This window comes from Anguilla rostrata, chromosome 4, assembly GCF_018555375.3.
Source record: "Anguilla rostrata isolate EN2019 chromosome 4, ASM1855537v3, whole genome shotgun sequence".
NCBI lineage: Eukaryota > Metazoa > Chordata > Actinopteri > Anguilliformes > Anguillidae > Anguilla > Anguilla rostrata.
Window position 1 is genome coordinate 18,838,740 of NC_057936.1, and position 19,848 is coordinate 18,858,587.

At 39.1% G+C, this 19,848-nt stretch overlaps 1 protein-coding gene across 3 annotated transcripts; it reads left to right on the top strand.

Moving 5' to 3' along the window:
* Positions 1-85: 85 nt before the first annotated feature.
* Positions 86-17,163, top strand: tmem200ca (transmembrane protein 200C, genome duplicate a). 3 transcript variants are annotated; one of them, XM_064331119.1, is made up of 2 exons: positions 86-4,205; positions 14,023-17,163. In XM_064331119.1, the coding sequence occupies exon 2, from the start codon at positions 14,056-14,058 to the stop codon at positions 15,688-15,690; it is 1,635 nt and encodes a 544-aa protein (XP_064187189.1). In that variant the 5' UTR covers positions 86-4,205; positions 14,023-14,055; the 3' UTR covers positions 15,691-17,163. The 3 variants fall into 3 exon arrangements, with proteins under 3 accessions (XP_064187189.1, XP_064187190.1, XP_064187191.1); XM_064331120.1 differs by having other exon boundaries at positions 86-4,022; XM_064331121.1 differs by having other exon boundaries at positions 86-3,117.
* The last annotated feature ends 2,685 nt before the right edge of the window (positions 17,164-19,848 follow it).

Here is a 19,848-nt window from a genome sequence, read left to right on the forward strand (position 1 = left end):
TTGTCATCCGATTTAATGGCTTGAAAAATGTTTATATGGCCTTGTCATTTTTCTCCTGTATTAATGACAAATATTCCTAGTCTGAGCATGCCACACCAGTATAACACCCCATCAATGCTATTATGTTTCTGCACTATGCTCACTATGCTCACTCATAGTTTACTTTAGAGTATGGTATAGTGATTAACATAGTAGTTAACTGCTTCTCGGGAGATACAGAAGGCTTCAGTACCAGTAGCATTGGGTATAAGCCCTAATGGGTCTGTTTGCAGCTGGATTTCTTCTGATCCAATCACTGTTTCAGATCACGAGTGTTGACAAAAGACTCTGCTTGATTGGACTGAGGTTTACCACCATTTAACATGAATTTTAATTTATTTAAATCAATACCCTCAGAACCCACACACAGTCTCGTTGTTCTTGCATTTTTCAGAAGACAAGAACGCAATAGGAATACTTGACATTGTCTTTTATGGCTCCCGAGCACATCTATTGCTATAGAATGGTTGTTTTGTTCATTAGGCTGGGCAAGGTTAATGTTGTAATTCTATGCCCATGGCATGGTCAGGTGGCCTATGTCAGATGGCCACCCTTTCAAAGAAAATGCCCCTAAATTTCATATGACTTTAAATCATTTTATGCCATTTGCTTTTGCTGTATTTTAGTTGTTGATTTAACTGTGCAACCACAGATGCACTGAGAAACAGGCTATCATTTTTTTTTTACTATTTTCCAGTTGTTCTTTTCATTATGAAAGAATTCAGCTGCTCTGTTCAGTATGAAAGAATCGCAGAGTGGTGGTGATGGACTAGAAGTAGCTGAGGTTTATGGAATGCTGGAGAGTTCATTTGAGGAAGGACGCCTGTGGGACACATCAGGGAGAGAAGGCTAGCGAGCGAGGGATCTGAACAGAAACCCGAGAGTCCACTGGCAGGAAAGCAGTGTCACCAGAAAGGTCTGTGGCAATAATGTAGACAGATGAATAATGTAGCAGGTGAAATTATAACACTTCCTCCACCATGTTTCACAGGTGGGAGGGTGGGGGAGGGGGCCTTTCTTTCCCCACACTTTCCTCTTTTCATCAATTTGGTATAGGTTAATACTTGTCTCATCTATCCATAAGGTTTTGTGTCAGAGCTCTACAGTTTTTTATGTACTTTGTTTTAGCAAAGTTATGTTATGCTGGTGTAGTCTTCTCTTTATGGAAGTCTCTGACACATCTGTGTCTACATCGTGATGAGTGTTCTTGATCTGTTCGACAGTTGAAAGTGGGTTTTTCGTCACAATTTGAACTATTCTTTGTTCGTCCACTTCATCTTCTGTGGTCTATCAGGTCATTTGCTATTGATGAGCTGACCTGTGCATTCTTGGTTTCTAACGATGTATCCAGGGCCGGCCCGTGGCATAAGCGCTCTATGCGGTTGTTTAGGGCCACAACCGCTAGGGGGGCCACACGACCACGAGGGGGGGCCACACAATCCAATGTTTATCTAAGGAAAATAACGTTATTTTCGTAATTATGTTATTCATCCCCTATCGCGGAACGAGCGGAGAACCCCCAACAGCACATCCCCCCCCCACCCCCCCGATCGAACGCATCCCACAGAATTGTTTAGGGCCACCAAAATCCTAGGGCCGGCCCTGGATGTATCAAACTGTTGATTTTGACACTGATCAATTTACTCTGATTTTTCAGTCTCCTGATGGCCTGCTTAACTCAAATTATAAGGAAATAAGGAAATTATACCATACATGTATATCCTATGATACCTTTCCTTGTCTAAACTGAAATAAAAAACTGAAGAATATCAATTCCTTTGCTACTGTCCAATGCAAAGGGAAAACTCTGATTGCAGGGAATTTTTTTCATGTTTTGTGATTTGTGAACTGACTGTCCTATCAACTTATATTATGTTGTTGTTATTGTATTGTATTGTTGAATGGACGACTATAGTTAAATGTTAAATGTTTTTACAGCCCTTCTGTGGGAAGTGAGCTCTTGGGATTTGTGAAGACTCATTTAGGCGAAAGCAGGCAGCCATTTGAGTTTTGAGAATGAGCGCTGAGAGGGCGGAAATGAGCGGCATTCCAAGGCTCTCGAGACAGGACTGTGAACTGCAGCAAAGCTCACATCAAAGGCAGTGGTTTGCCGAAATGAGAGCATCCAAGCACACAGGACATTCTTCATCAGCTGGGGCTGGTTCAATAAACAGAATCATCTTAAATTTAAACTGATTCATTTTGAGACCGTTAATCTGTAGAAATGTTTGCTGTGTAGGACCTGGGTCTTAATAGTATTTGGCTTTAGACGCGAGATCCTTTCATTATTGTTGAGAAAGAAGCAGAGAACACATTCTTAGTGTGCTGTAATTGACATGGCTATATTTTTCTCATTTGCACAATCGTGAGAAGTGGGGCTTCAAGAATCTTCCCGCTCTTAGCCTAACTAATAATTTGTAATTAATTCCAAGCCTTTTGCCGATACGGCGGCATTTTATGAGTGAAAAGACTACCTCACTTGCTTTGCAATCACTGTGTATCTGTTAAAACCTTGTCGTGGTGTGTTATGTTCGATTGGAAAACGCAGTTTTTATCGCGTTTTAATGTGTTCTTAACTGTTTTGTTTCTGTGTGTTATACAAATATGCATTGCGCAATTGAAGAATTTCCAAATATCCGCCTCATCGAACACTTTAGGCTGCTAGAACCGCTTCAACAGTCTGTCTCTTAATGAGTACAATGCGCTGTTTCTGGTAACTGTTTGGCTATAATGCAGTGCATGTTTAAACGAAAAAGGACATTATTTCTATTCTTTACTTCGGAAGACGGGTAAGAAAAATGAAAATCGATTGAAAACACTTCGTGTCGCATATGTTTTCTTCAAGTAGCCTAAGAAATGCATGAGACAAAGCAAATTCGACTCAATTCTGGATTTCTTGTAAAATTATACTAAGAAAAAACGTTCATAAACGTAATGGGAGCCCCACCCCCGGTGGAATAGTCTCAAATCCCGCACACATAAGCGCGTTTATTTCCAGCTTCAGTTTTTGGATCCTGGGGGCAATAATTGCAGTGTGGATTTCGTTTAAGAGGATGTGTGGTCTTGGATCAGATTTGGGTAAGGTACAATGCAACCAATTTAATTACCTGCGATTATTTAGCCGTCAGCAACTGTTAACCAGCGGGGCGCCATGGACAAGTAGAACAATAACTTATTGTTGCCTATATCGTGATGTAATAGTGCGGACCAAATGTGGTAGGCTACTCGTTATTTTTCCCATACAACCTACTGTGCTAAGCACTCAAATGACCAGCAGCAGTCCTAATGTGGTTATATTTCAATATCTGTATCATAGCGCAATTTGAACACAGTTTTTGGATTGTGGGGGTTGGAGGTGACGCGGGATGATACCTTGTGCAGGTTCATATTAGAGTTCATATCAGTGCATCAACATACATAATGTTGAAAATTGTGTGGAGACATCAATAACCGCGCGAAGACTACCCGAACTCGAATAGTGTCTTTCGCCTTAGGTGCTGTTCATCTAGACTTGGGCAGGATTCGTTACTGCGAGGATAGGTAAGAAGCAATTATTCACATCCTGCAGCAGTTTCATTTCAACACAGCTGTGGTGCCATAGCAACAACAGTCAAGGATCATAACATCGGTAACTTCAGCGAAATCCCCATCACTCCTGCCTGGCAGCACACAACTCGCCATCTCAAACTCTATGCGCAGCTTGAAGACAAACTCCGGGGAGCCAGCGCGAACGCGCCAAATAAAAGGAAATGTATTCGTAAGAAACGCAGGTAATACTGGAACACTCAATGGAAACTACAATATGGTGTTTATGCTCTTGACTGGAGAAGTATTTTTTTCAAGTGGACTTTCATGGAGTACCATGCAGTGCAATTTTCGTCACGCGACATACCCGTCGCTGAAGAGAAACTTTAAATATCTTTAAATAAAACGCAGAATGGCTCATGTTTTCTTACATGGTGGACATTTTCATGTATTACTTGGTAAGTTAAACTGGTCAGTTTATTATCTAAATACGTATTTAAAGTAGAGCAATACTACGGAAACGAACCCTTCCGTAGCCTACATCGTTTTCCACGACGGGCAAAACTGCAAATTACCTCAGATGGGCTAAAGTATCACCATACTTTATTTCACATGGATTTCCCCCGGTAGTCTAACAAACGGTAAGTGAATGTGGGAGAATATCATATTATCTGAATATGTTTTGCGAGAGGCTCTGCTATTTTTAAAAACAAAGCCTTTATTACATTTAAAAAACGTAGCTAGGCGGTGGTGTATGAAGAGACTGCACTATCAGATGTACAAACAACTCTTTAATATTAAATTCATTTTTTATATTTAATGTCAATGTATTAGCTACACAAAGGCTATTTTACTGGGCAATTTATTGATTTGTTGCATATGCGTATTTATAGGGCTAGAGATTCAGTACAGTTGACGTGCATCATACCTGCAGAAGCAATGCTGAAATAGTTTGCAGTAGGATTGCACACATATTGGTGAGAAAAATTGACAGAAACCTTTATTATACTCCGTTTATTATTCCCCTACTGTGGTCCCATATATTATTAATATGAATATATTATTCGTTCTACTGATTCGTATGTCATTCCTTGGGACAAAAATGACCGATTACGTAGGCTGCTGGAAATTCATTGTCCAACCAAATCTTCGTTTTTGAATTTCACAAATGTGTATATTGTTTATACAGTAATAATATCGGTAACTCGGAAACTCTTTAAACTACTTTGATGTATAGAACTATGGCTGGTGAGTCCAGTTTTTGCCACACTGGTAATATAAACGTGCGTTTCAGCATTATAGGTTTTAGTTCTACTTCATAGACTTGTGGAAATATCTGCACTTCGCTGTATTTATCGTGCAATTATAAAGCGTAATCAACTATGGCATGAAGTTTCAACTGGTCCGGGCCCTGCTCCTGTGCCCGGAGGCTGTGAACCGCTGCGATCCTGCATTAACCATATGCACGTGCTTTATTTTTTCTCTGCATGCTAGTCTACAGAAAATAAAATTTGATGAGGATATATGCCAGGCATTCGTTGTAGTTGAGAATGGTCAGAAAGGATCAGTGTGGACTTGCCAATCACGGGGAAAGAACCAAGCGCAAAAGTGGCCGCCTGTTAATGAGTGATTTTAAAGCAGAATGTTCTGTTTTAAGGTACTGCATTTTGGCAAGAAGCCTGTTGTTGAATTTTTAATAACATGAACAGCTCATTTACATTTATTTAGCTTATGTTCGTCAGTTATTTAATCATGATGTTGGATTTTTGCAGTGCTACGTATACAATACAGTTCCGGTTCTCAGATGCTGTACCCATCATAGAATGTCTTCAAATTATGGACCGTGTGGTGTCACATGGCACATTGGACTATGTTTCAGCCTCTGCTTGCAGCTACTGCAGAAATGTCACCCCCACTGAATTAAGATAGAACACTAGTAGACAGGGCCTGACACTCCTTGAATAGCCTAGAGATTTGTGGCACTGCACTCATTATGTTGTACTGACTTCTTCATGTAACCATGACGTTTAAACGCCAAAGGGCATGTGATGACCCCAACATTTTTTTTTTTTTTACATGATCATCCATGATGGTTTACATTTAGGCCTAACACATTTGTCTGTTATTACAATAAGTATAATCCTTAACTGGTTGTGTACTGGGATGTTTTTATTATAGCATATCAATTAAAATAATTTAAGCACAGGACAGATGTTTTAACTCCGGTGTCATTCATGTGGCCGTTGTGGCACTTCTCTCTCTCTCTCTGGAAACACCCCCTCACTCCCCACCCCCAGACATACAGAATTGTGTTTTGATGACAGGTTTTAAGAAGATTATTGTTTGATTTTTGTTTTTGGCTGGAAGGTCCAGGGATGTGCCTGGAGAATATCAATTTGTGCCTTTCATCGCTCACCTTTGGAGTACACAATGGCTTACAGCCCAATGAAGTAAGGAGGAAAATTAAGATTTCACAGATAATTACATGGAATGCTTACATATTCTGCTGTCCATCATCCCCTCAAAATAAAAGGATTTACTTATCCAATCTGAGGAAGTATTAAGCCATTTACTTGACAATGACACTCATATAGACTTCCTTTGGAAAAACAGTTCAAATATTTTCAGCATTAAACTCAGTTGTGGAAGGAACATTTGTGTATAGCAGTAATCTTATGCAGAACAAGAGAGACTATCTTGGGGGACTATCTTGAAACTATGAAAATTGAAACTTCAATTTTTTGCATTTAAAAAGTGTTTGGAAAAGCATTTTTTTCTTGAAGGGCTATTGAATTACTTGTCATGCAGTTCAGCACCCTGGACAGAGACAAATGGATAATGCCAACAGGATATATTTTGGTTAAAAGAATCTGCTTTCGAATCTGGAAAAAAAAATAACGGTACAGTAAGTCATTCTTCATGTATATTTTATGAATTCTATAAAATTGTGAAAATGCAAATACATCAAATTATATATGCTAATCACTTCAAATTGGAATTTTAGTCTGAAAATTATACCTTACTGTATTTTTGAGGCTGCAGCAGACAGTCAGCATTTACATTGTATCCCAGCAGCACATGAGTGTGGGTGTGACTGGCAGTTTTTTTTTTTCGGAGTTGAACCAGTGACTATCCATCCAAATTGTTTGGTCCTGTACTGTTTGTCTCTTAAAACTTGGCAAGGATGTGATCACATACAGTATGCATTTTTCTGTTGTTAACAGCTTTAAGTTGCATCTGAAATTTTATATTGTTGTCAGTTTTTTACCTAAAGGTTCTGCTTGGTTTGGTGGTGTTACTGACTTTAATGATAGATCTTTGTCTGCCCAGAGATAGCCATTTCCTCGTGCGGTCATAAAAGTAGAAGTGTTGCGTTGGTTTTGTTATTATGATGACAGCATGTGTACAAGAATATGTGTATAGACTAGTATATAGACTAGAACGTAGAAGCCAGACTTCTCATTATAAAAGATGGATATGACCATTGTTATGTCCCATAACTCACCTGCATTTAATAACCAGGCATGCGCTACCAGACGTAACACTAAGCCACCTCAATATTAACCACAACCCGAAAGAAGACCCAGTTAAGCATAAATTGATATGTAAAATGAAGAAAGTGTTTATTTTACATCAAGTAGGGAGTTATAGCTATTTCTCCTAATTTGTCCTAATAAGCAGGTATATCACAGTTTGCAGGATATCACCAAGCAGGAAGATGTAATACAGCAAGATGGTCCTGTGGCCTAAAGGTCTGTCCTCCAGTTCCTTACAGATGTTTTGAGTTATAAACTGGGGTATCGTTGACTATCACTACAATATGCACTTTCTATAACTAAGAAGTAACAACAGACATTCATTGGCCTGGTTGCCAAGCGATGGCATGCCTTGCCTCAGGCGCATCTTTGGATCTGTATTTATTTAAAAAACCTAGTACCAAATGCAGTTTTACTGTACAGTATTTCAGCAAACAGTTCCTTTTTTTATTTACAGCATGCTTTCTCGCATAAGACTTACAATATAACCAAAGGTCAGATACTGTCCTGTTCAGAAATTGAATGGGCTAATTATGCTTAGAATTTCAGGTATCTTAATTTTAAAAAGTCAACTTTCAGTATTTTGCAGTAAAGATGGTGGTGAAGATTATATTTCAGTTTACTGCCATCAAAGAAATGCTGCTACTCCTCATACAGTTACCTGTTTTTGACTTGGATGTTTAAATAACAGGGCAATTCATTAGTTTTTTTTTAATGGATTTACTGACACAGATTAGGAACTCCATAAACTCCATTCTTACGAAAAACTGAAAGATAGTATGCTGACATTTTTCAATCCACAGTCTCATGCTTTTCTTAAAAAAGTTTTTTTTTTTTTTTTTAACACTTGAGCGTGGATCTTTTCCAAATATATTACAGACAGCACATGTCAATAACAACTGAAAACAGATTTGACGTTTCTAGGCTTTTGTTTGTAATGCCTTAGACAGATCTGCGTTGCCTTCTTTAGGTGACTTTGTTATGCTACTAGTTGGGCTGTTCTTTGCATATTTACTATTAATATATTAAGCACTTGCATTGTCTTACAGTCCTGCATAAGTGCATTCCGACTAAAATCTATCTTAAAAAATTAGCACTAAGTCTACAAAATAAATGTAATTAATCATGCATGGTTCATCAATAAAAATAAACGCTAGAATGCAGGCATGTCAAAGGAAATCTCACAGGTGAATTCCTAATGTTACATTTATCTGTATTAATCTCAAAAGCGCTTCCAGAGCAAAGTCCTTTATGCCAATCACAGTATCCATGCATATGCTCAAAACAAACACAGATGGAAGCAGCCTTGTAAACATCCGTGGAGTCTTCAAAAGACTCATATCACAGGTGTTATTGTTTCATTTCAACATAAATATGGTCAGAGTCACACAAATATTCTGCCTGTGACAGAAATAGAATTTTAGTGACTAATCCACTGAGGGCCGGAAGTGGAAATCATTTTTACAGACGCCTTTATCTTTACGGGTTTCCTGGCCTAAACGAGGTAAACAGAGGACTCTGATGAACGAGGGCCGCAGTGCAGAGAGGAGGAGCCACCTGTATCATAAAGAACAAATTCCTACAAGCAATGTTTATGATAATGAGAGCCATTAATCAAAGGTTAGTGCAGCCTCAGCGTGACACTGCGGCAGAAGACACTTTTCTTAACGCTCTTATTGGGAGCGGAAACCGCATAAGAATGTCCTTTTCTAGCTGTACTTTTAACTGGCCATTAAAACACAACAAGCTCAGCAGTAATACTGCAATGTGACTTTCACTGGAGATGTATTTATTAGAGACAGGTCTTCTGAAATCATTGTTTTTTGCATCCATATCACTTAACTTGCTGTTCCTCAAGCAGTACAAAATGGTGGAACTCTTCCCTACAGGCGCCGGTGAAAATGCAGCAACTTAAATGCGCAATTGTCTCACCAATTGTAATACGTAGGGCTGTATGGTCCAGGGTCAATGTCACATGGTACATGGGTGCAGTCAATGTGGCGGCTTGGGGGCGTACTGGGCGTGGCGAGTCAATGCTGGTGTTTTTTGGGACCAGAGGCAAGGAGGCACAGGACAAAGCGCCCGGTGCACCTGGAAAGAGGGCTGGGTTATACTGAATATATCATTAGTGAGTGTGGGGCAGGCTGGATTTATGAACCTTTTGGCGCATACATCACACCGGTGTTACAGTGCTAGAGTGGTCCCTGAAGTGTACGGTCACACTGGTGTGATTAGAACACATGATTAGGACATCTATTTATGAATGATGCAACAATAAGCATTTGAGTTGAAGTTTGTTCTTTCTAGAACTGAACACACTTATTTTTCACAAAACACTGCACCACACAAAGTCTTTAAAATGCCAGGTCATGTCCTCAATTTAAGCATTTATTTGTTCATGTAAACGTTCACAGTTGCTCAGAAGTAGCAACAGTTCAGAGTCTAAAAAAATACTAGGCTACAGTTAGCTAAAGTTAGACTGCTAACCAAGCTGTCAAAATGAGCAACCTACTGACAGAAAGCTGAATATAAAATCTCTAGCAGTGATTACAATTTTCAGTTTATCATATGTGTATTTTAGTGTATCCTTTTATTTAACAGTATTTTTGTAACCTTTGGTTTCACAATGTAGAAATTACAGCACTTTATACATAACCCCCCCAATTTCAGGGCACCATATTAACATATTAATGTTATGTAAATGAAAGTAGTCACATTTAGTACTTTGTCACGTATCCTTTGCAGCAATGACTGCTTGAGGTCTGTGACCCATAGACATCACCAGGTGCTGATTATCTTCTCTGATGCTTTGCCAGGCCTGTACTGCACTATTTTCAGCTCCTGCTTGCTTTAGGGATAGTTGCCTCTTCAGCATATAAAATGCATGTTCAATTGGATCCAGATCGGTTGAATGACTTTGTCAGTCAAAGATTTTCCATTTCTGGCTTTGGAAAACTCCTTTGTTGCTTTAGCAGTATGTTTGGGATCATTGTAAACATTGTAGGATGAAGCGTCGTCAAATGAGTTTGGTGGCATTTCGTTGAAAGTGAGCAGAAAAGACATTACTGTACACTTCAGAAATCATTCTGCTGCTGCTTTCAGAAGTTAAATCATCACTGAAGACAAGTGAGGCAGTACCTGTGGCAGCCATACATGCCCAAATCATAACACCCCCACAACCATGTTTCACAGATGAGGGTTGGGGGCGGGGGGTGCTGTGCTGCTTCTTGGGAAGTTCCTTTTGGCCTCCACACTTTGATCTTGCCATCTCTCTGATACAAGTGACTTTATTTCTTATCTGCCCACAAGACCTTTTTACAGAACCCTGCAGGGTTCTTTTAGGCACCTCTTAGCTTCTGTAACCTGTCAGTCCTGTTTTGCGGCTAACTAGTGGTTTGCATCTTGCGGTGTAGCCTTTGTAGTTCTGTTTGTGAAGTCTTCTGCAAACGGTTTTTTCTTCATTACAGTCAGAATTCTTTGGTCATCAACTGTAGAGGTTTTCCTTGGGCTACCAGGCCCTTTGCGTTTACTGAGCTCACCAGTCCTGTCTTTCTTCTTACTGGTCCAAACAGTAGTTGTGGTAAGTCTAAGGTTTGGTCTATGTCTCTGACAGTTTTTTATTTTATTTCTCAGCCTCATAATGGCTTCTTTGACTTCCATTGGTGCAACTCTGGTCCACATGTTGACAAACACCAAGAACAATCCATAATCAAAAACACCTGTGAATCAATTTGTCCCAGGCATTATTGAGCCCTGAAATGGGGGGTCTATTTATAAAAAAGTGCTGTAATTTCTACATGGTGAAACCAAAATGTATAAAATGCTAAGAATATGTACTCTAAGAACATGTCAATCATTTCATTACAATTACAAAATTGTGAAGTACAGACCCAAATCAAGAAAAAATGTGTCTTTGTCCTAAACATTATGAAGCTCACTGTATATTACATCATATTACAAGCACTAATGTACATGAACTATGCTAAGCAAGTATATAGGTATTGAGCTTGTAGATAGAATACAGGAAACATCCAGTACACATCCTTAAGTTTTAGCCTTGGTATTCTCTACTAGGTATGACCTGTGAGGTGCACAAATAGACCATTTCTGCAAGCACATTTGTTACTGAATCTGTAAAACATTTTTGGTCAGATACCTGGAATTTGTATCCAATGTTACACAGTTTTTTGTGTTTACAGAAGCTCATGTCAGCTCTGTCAGTGTTGTGTTTTCATACAGACAGGTTCATATGTTTCTAGTGTTTTCCGTTTGTTTAGTGTTTTCCAGTATGTCATCTCAATGGAGTCAAGCCAAGTTCAACACATCAGCTCAGAATAAATGCGAGGTCATGGATGGAATGTGGTGGTTTCAGTATCATGTATGCAAATGCTTGTTTATTCTTTAATGATGTTGTAGACACATATAAAGTGATAGCCAGAGAATATGCTTTGTTCCAAGATAATTACAGTTAATTTTTTTAAAGGATTTGGGTTTATACAGAAAAATCATTTAATGTCAGTGGCTTTGTTTTTTCTTGCCCCATTACTGATATGTTTCATGTCCTGTGACAAATGAAGATTGGGCTAGAATGCATAGCACACAGCTAAGTGTAGCGGCCGTGTGAAGAAAAAAAATAATTAAAAAAAACATTTGTGGAAAGTCCACTGAAAGTCACATTTTTGTGCACATCTGTCAGCAGTTCTCTAGGACACCGATACTTTGCTGCTTATTCAGTCTGCTAGAGGGTCATTATATGTGTTGCACTCTCTAATTCAAAGCATGTTAATTACACAATCAAAAATTGCTGACAAGACAATTGATTCCTTTAAACCTTGATGTGCATGTTATGAAGAAAAAATGGCATGTGAGGAAGTAGACTTTCTGAAGGTTTCCCATGTTCTTTACATATACAGTTGTAAAGTTAAGTAAAAAAGTATGGCTAGACAATAGAACATTTTAATGGGCCAAGATGTACATTTTACTAAGGATGACATTAATAGAATTTTCATCAACACAGATCTAGTATTGATGGCCATAACTGCACGGTTAATGGGCAACATGACGAACACAGTGGGTTACACCAGGAATGGTCAATGTTAGTAAAACATATTTTTTTTATTACAGAATTAGTCTTCAAGATTTCCTTCTCCCGGTTAAACCGGTTAAAGCTGGGAATCACGTTGTGTGACAATCAATTAAACTGGCCCAAAAGCTCAGGGAGTAAAAGGTCTTTTGTGAATGCGGTGTGAGGTCGTGATGTGATGACGGTTTCCCTAGCCATAATCATACATCATGGGAGTAAACATGCCATCACAAATTAAGAAGAACGACACCAATACTTCAGCAGCATGGAGGCCATTACCCCCATTACTGTCCCATTGCTTAGGAGGATTTACTGAAGCTTGCAGTGCCTATCATATTTGCTTTATCTCTGCTTTCTCACATCATACATTTTTTTCCAGCACTGTAGAGCTGAAGGTCAATGGTGGGGAGGATTTATGGATTTCATATGTTACACATCATGAAAAATGCATCACACAACAATTTGATTTTGATCGCAGTCTGTATCTGGAATATAGATTAAAGAGAGACATTATGGATGAGTGAGGAAATGCTTTTTTGGGTGATGCAGCATGTTCTTAGTCTCTTTATTTACATAACGCTGTAGCACTTGGTAGAAGATTAATCAGTCCTAATAATATCCACTTCTGAGATTGAGGGCCTACACAAAGGTACTGCATTGTATATTTGATTAACCGCAATAGGATACAGAGTGGCCAGTTCTTCTGAAATCCTGCAGCATCCAGATCTTTCAGCAACTGTTGCCAAGGTAGAGTGCTTAAATTGCTCCATAGGGTCCATGGGTGATTTGTGTTGTTTCTTTTCATTAGACCAAACACCCAGGGTTTTTTGTTACTTCTGCCTACTCTCAGCATTCTAGAGAAAGAGCACTCACCCAGTACTAATTCGGTCATTCAGTGGAAAAACGTAATTTAAATACACAGAGGGTGCATGAAATTTAGTAAAGTGATCCGTCACCTTTTGAGGTGATGCAATACTGGTTGTATACTGTATGTGTTTGGGAATGTCTGCTGTGCACTTCAGTGAGGTAGGATAAATATAACTGATGGGCTTTCACCATACATTCACTCTGAGAGATGGCCGCCATCAGAATTCACTCAGTTATTGCTATGTTAAATAGAATTACTGGGTATGGTTTAATACATTATTCATAAGTCTCTGTAGATACAGTTGACTTTCATAATTAGTATCCCTTAGTGAATTTACCTGCAAGCTCCGAGTCAAATATGATTCAGGCATTTGTAAATGTGATTATTCAATATTTATTCCACCATATGGATATCCACTTTGCAATTGTGTCATTGGTGAGGGAGTGCCCCATTTCTAATGTCAGTGCATGTTACTTGCATGTAACTAATCAGCCATGCAGGCAAACACACATTTCTGATGGGGTACATGCCCTGTGTCCTTTCCCTGTGACAGATTACACTGGACTTGTAATGTCTCCCACCCCAATTCATCTGTACGTTCCCTTCAAAATACACATACCATTTAGACCTTTTCTTAGGAATTTGTGTAACAATCAAATAGAAATGTAAAGGACCCATTATTTCAAAATGTCGGTCATAAAATTGTTAGAAGAGAAAGTAGAGGATCTAGAATAAATATGTAGATGATACCAAAGGTTAAAATGTTTGTTGTAAAAGCAGTGTTTTCAATATCACACACAAATGTTTATGTTCATCCTTCACTGATGCGCTTTTCCTGTCTGACTTGAAGTTCACTTTTCAATTAAATGTACATGGAAGGCACTTCAATGTGCCATATTCTGAATGAACAAGAGTAGTTTTGGTTGAGTAATATGATGACTCATTGACCCTCCTTCTCTCTCCCTTTCCAGGATGAGTGACTGCCCTGCTGTCCAATCCTGATCATGATAGCCACTGGTGGCCTGCTGCGGATTTCTGCTAGGCGACAAGACTCGCTCAGGGCAAAGAATCGAGCGGAGAACAAGCGAAAGAGGAAAGCGAAGAAGAAGAGGAAGAATGATGTGGTTGTGGTCAAAGGCAAACTCAAGCTGTGCTCCATTTCAGGGCTAGTCGCGGCAGTAGGGATCCTTGTGCTCCTGGTGGGAATAGCCATGGCCGTGCTGGGATACTGGCCAAAGGACAGCCCCATTTACCCAGCTCGTCAGGTGGCCAAGCCTAAAGCTGCAAGGACCTATGGCAAAATACTGCCTGTATTTGCGAACTGGACAAGCAATAACCAGAATGTGCAACCTATGGATGAAAGCGTAATTAACTTTAATCATACCAATGGCACCTTGACTACTGATGCTCCCCCAACCCTTGGTTTCTTTGCAGAGTTCCTTGACCAGCACATGTATTCAGATAAGCTGAAGGTGTTTGGCCCTCTGATTATGGGTATTGGAATTTTTCTTTTCATTTGTGCCAATGCAGTGTTGCACGAAAACAGAGATAAAAAGACCAAAATCATCAACCTTAGGGACATCTATTCGACGGTTATCGACATCCACAGTTTGCGGACTAAGGACAGTAGCCCACTAAATGGCTTTGTGAACTACGTGCAGTCGAGGGGCTTAGAGGGCAAGCTGAGTCCCGCCTACAGTGCTGCTGTGCTTGCCAAGAGCTCCTGGCCCTCCACGCTTCCGGGAAAATTGCAAGAGCAGGGGGCCGACGACCAATCGAAGCAGCAGTCCTTTTTGAAGCGACACAGCTTATCACCAGAAAGGCAGACTTTCACTGACACAGTCTACAGCATATACAGGGAGCAGAACAGGATGACCGAGCAGGTATCAGAACCCAAACAGTGGGAGACCAGGTCCTTAGTCACCTCTTCCGTTAACGCTTTCACTCTTCCGGTAATAAAGCTTAATAACTGTGCAGTGGAGGAAAGAAGGCGATCTGGGAGAACGGACGCGGAGAGCCTACTCGACTGTAAAGCCAAGGCTGTCGTCTGCAAGGCCCAGGAAGCTCGGCCGAGCTCCAGCGATCCGGAAACCAAAGCGGAGGCCGCAGGAGCTGCAGGGCTGTCGCACCAGGATTCGCTGGATGTTTACAAGAGCATGGGCAGCCTGCCGGGGTTGCCCCGTGCGTCACCGCAGGGGTCGCAGGTCCAGCTGCTGCCTGCCTCACCCGGTCGGAGGCTGACGGGGTCGCACTTGTCCCTCAGCGCCCTCTCCGACTACTCGAGGTCCATTGACCTGGGCGTCTGTCCGTCGACAGCCAACGAGAGGCAGCAGGAGAGGCCCCGTCGCCTCAGCTGCCCTCGCCTGGACTGCTCGAACAACAAGGGCTACATAAAACTGGGGGACCTGGGAGGGGAGTCTTTTGACTCCTCCGAGCTGTTGGCCTCCAGTCGAAAGGTCTCAGCGGAAGCGCTGGCCGAGAGACAGAGTAAGGTAACCACTCCTCACCGGGAGGATGGAAACTCTGACGAAATACAGCAAGTGATAAAAAGGCAATACTCCAACAAGGAAAAGCTTCTGATGATATCCAGATCAGACACAACTTTGGACGATGAGGAAGTAGAAAGCACTGACATTTGAAGGAACTTTAAAAAGTGTTCATTTGCACAAGGGTGACATGCTACAGATTTGTAAAAGACACTTTATAAATCATTCAAAAAACAGATCACTTAAAATTATATAGACACATAGTGTTTAAATCTCTGATGAAACTCATCTCTGATGAAGCTCCTTTTTGCCATGATCATGCAATCAAAGGTTGAAAGACATAACATACTATTTAAAAAATTAATGTATTTTGTCTCAATTCAAGTTTGTAAAGCATTTATATATTGATTTGCAACATCTAATGTAGGATGACCATCACTAGTTATTCATGGTATTCAAGCAGTTATAGACGTCATAACCCAAAGAATCTCAGAATGTTGCAGTTAATGTTTACTGAAGGAGTCAAAGCAAAAACATGGAGACAAAACACAAAAATGATGGTGCACTGTTAAATTGTGATAGTGTTTCTCACTAGATTAAATAGTGTGTATTTACAGTAAATGTGGCTGTTAAACCTAGTTTAATACCAGTAGTTTAATAATTAAGTCAATCCAAATAGGAGCTACAGTCTAAACCTGTTATTTCTTATGCGTTTTGAAGTAGTTTTCTATGGCTGGATGGATTTGTTTTGTTAGTTTGAAATCAAACTTAGCAATACTACAAAGTGTCACTTTCTAACTGCTAATGAAAACAAAAGAGAGTTTGTATTTTTCCTCTCACTGCAAGTATAGCATTTATTTCAATCCTTGAATTACACAGGTATGTTGCTGCTTAATTTGAATGCTTGGCTTGCTTGTCTAGAAAATTATATATTTACAGTATAACCTGCAAGATTGGCATGAGTTAAATTAAACATTTGACATACAAGCACGAATCACTCCTGAGCTTAATGGAATGGCTCAGGGTCTTGGTTTATTCTACCCCTTAGTTTTAATGAATAAATCTATAGTACTATACTGAAATACATTTATAAATGCCATGGTGGTGTTCTGTGCCAATTCAGTTCAAATATATTGACATACTTTGGACCTTGAAGTGCCTACGATGTGACAAATGAACTCAATAGTTGATGATACCCAGTAATACTCATTCGTTACTAAGCACAAGCACCTTTGATATGGGTCACACTTTTTTATGTTCTTCAATATAACATAAAATTTGTTATAGCCAGAAGTTAGCTGTGATGCATAAGCAGTGGAATATTGGCATGCTCTATTTATTTTACTTTTTAACTTTTGTGAACATTTTCAGAAATAAGTCAATCAATGAGTGTAAAAATTATTTTGCACCCCAAAGACGTTGTAAGCTGCAAATGAATGAGCAACTCTGTAAGTTTTGTGTTCATGAAATTTACTGTTTCTGAACACATTGTTCAAAGGGAAAACCAATGGAATGTGTGCAGTCAGTTGCACCAAGAACATGAGATAAACGAAAAACATGCACTGTAAAACATGAATCCTTTCAATATGTTTTTCCTGGAGGGGAATTAAATTGACTGCAAACATTTTTGTTCTTTTTTTTTGTACATTGAAGAGTGTGTTGATTGTGGCCCGAGAAATGGAACATATTGAAGTCATGTTCGCATCTTGACCGCTGCTGGCAAGGAATGAGACCTCTGGGTCTCGAGCTCAAGACCTTCGTTTCCTTAAGTAAAGTTTTTGTGTGTAGTAACTGAATGGTAAATTTGCCTGTATCACTAAAAGAATCGTCTCCTACTGAGCTGGGAAGTGAGTAGTTCTTGTGTGTGGAAAAAATCCTTACCCATCACTTCCTGGACATTTATCTGCTTGTGGTTAGAGAACATTTCTTTTCCTTACATTGGCTATAAATGTCACCATAACCCTAGTAAATTAACGGAAGGTTTCTTAATGATATATTTATTGAGACTGTGTTAGGTGTATATAATCTGCCCAGCAGATACTCCATGCAGGTGGGTAGAATCAAATTGTTTAGAAAATGTAGTAACTCATAACTGAGTAGCGTCCTTCAGCCTGCTAGCACTGATGACATCAGAACACAATGAAAAGAGGTAATAATAATATGGCCTTTACTTTGAGTCACCTTCTTTTGTGCATTAAATTGTAGTGCATTTAAGGTTTTACCATAATGTGAGATTAAAATGACTAGATTACACATGTAAGCATTTTATGTTTCCCCGTGTGAAATGTCAATTTATTGCCTGAATTCACAACACAAAATCAAGATGGAATCTTCTAACCTCGTGTCAGGTATTTTGGTCTTACTGTAAGCCACTTGCTAAAATGAATTTATTTGTTGTGCACATATATTGAAAGGGGTATTCATAGAGTTGCTTTTTTAACCATGTCACAGGCACTTTATCATTGTAATTGTTCAATGAAACACATTGTTATACACTACAGTATTGTTAATAGTGAAAAACTGATCTTTTTAGTCACTTTAACACTAAAACTGATTCATGATATGGCTGAACTGGCAAAACTATATTAAATCCTGTAAGGCGAATCCGGTTTGGTAAGGCTGTCCCAGCCTTCAAAGTATGTTTTTATGAATATGATTTACGGAATATTTCCTTCTATGTATGGTCCCTTTTTTTGCTTTCTTAGAAAATAAATACAACAGTGGTTCATTAAAGACATGCTTCATTAGAATTTCATTAAATGTGAAATTTGTATCCATCTTCTCCAGTTCTAATGGTGCTACTTCCAAAATCAACAATTATATGGTCAATAATATACAAGGGCATATGTTTCAAAGTTATTGTTACTTGTCCAGATCTATTTACATTATAGTGAGATCTTGGACCTGACAAAATCAGCCTGGAAAACAACTGCAAAGCACCAACAGTGTTAATTCTTTGCTACTGTACCTTGAGCACTTTTGGCAAGTAAAGAAAAAACACCATATGAAACAGATATGCTGTTTCATCAAATTCTGATGTCGTCTCAACCAATAAGAGATGCTGACTAAAGGGTATATTTATACCATGAATTTCCAGATTTTTGAAAACGTCTTCTCTGAGGTAATTAATTTTGTTTTCTATGAATAGCTCACAGACCAACTTAGTTAACCTCAGATATAAAAAAAAGTCAGGGCTCCACTTTTTAATTCGTATAAAAATACTGTCATGCAGTTAACTAAATTTGAGTTTATTTGTTGAGGAGCTGTGTAATTGCCAGATAAAAGAGTAGCGCGTCCCTGATTCATGCTGCCTCATTTCAACAGTCTTCCGTCTTCAACAGTGGCCCAGCGGTAGAGTGCATTGTGGTTTTTCATTTCAAATACCAAAGGTCTAAAGGATCATATTTCATTTTGAATTAGAAATGAATGAATGAATGAAATGAATGCCCTTGTCAAGCTGTGAGTAAGCAACCTGAGAAATTAGAGATGCAATCACCGAAGTGACCTCTGCAGAATGCAGGACATTTAAAACAAGCATTGACCCTTCATTTCTCAACACTCCCTGAGGAAGCTATATGGAGCGATTGCCCACGTTTATTTGCTAACTAACTATTCAAATTTCACTTTCTACAGGCAGCATCTACATAAACACATTATGTTACAAGGACAATCATATCCAGAACAATCCTTTTCCCCAGGGGCTTAAAGAGAATAGTTGGTCATTTAACGTTATAAAGTGGTCGTTATTTGAAAGGAAATGGTTTAAATTTGTGGTACAACTACCTGTTGATCATTTTTGTAGATTGTTATTAACTTCTGGGAGAAATCAAATCATTCCAGAGACTCAACGGTAGATATTTGTATGCCTCAGCGGGTTAAATGCAAAATGAATGAAGGTCAAGTCTGTGGGAATGAAACATGCTTACCCAGCACTTCACAATCCTTTTGCACCACTTGGTGTGGAGTCCTGGTGTGATGTCTGTCAGGAGAGTGAGGTTTCCATCTGTTCACAGAATGGAGGACAGGTCATTTCTTTATTTAGAACATTATATAAAGCCACTGCCAAAAATATTATTCATATTTTCTCCCTAGTTTACAATACTGCAGTTATATGAAATGTTTGTGATATTTGTAAAACTGAGCCCTATTAAATTCATATTGCTACTGCACCAATTTTCCCATATAATTTACTTAATGCCGTTTGCTATATTATAAAATATTGCAACATATTGAAATATCGAAATTACAGCATCATGTCCAACCTGATTTGCATTTTTTTTTTTTTTTTTTTGTGATTTTTAGGATTATGAA

Coding starts and splice junctions, on each gene's coding strand:
- tmem200ca (XM_064331119.1), top strand. CDS start 14,056: ATGATAGCCACTGGTGGCCTGCTGCGGATTTCTGCTAGGCGACAAGAC.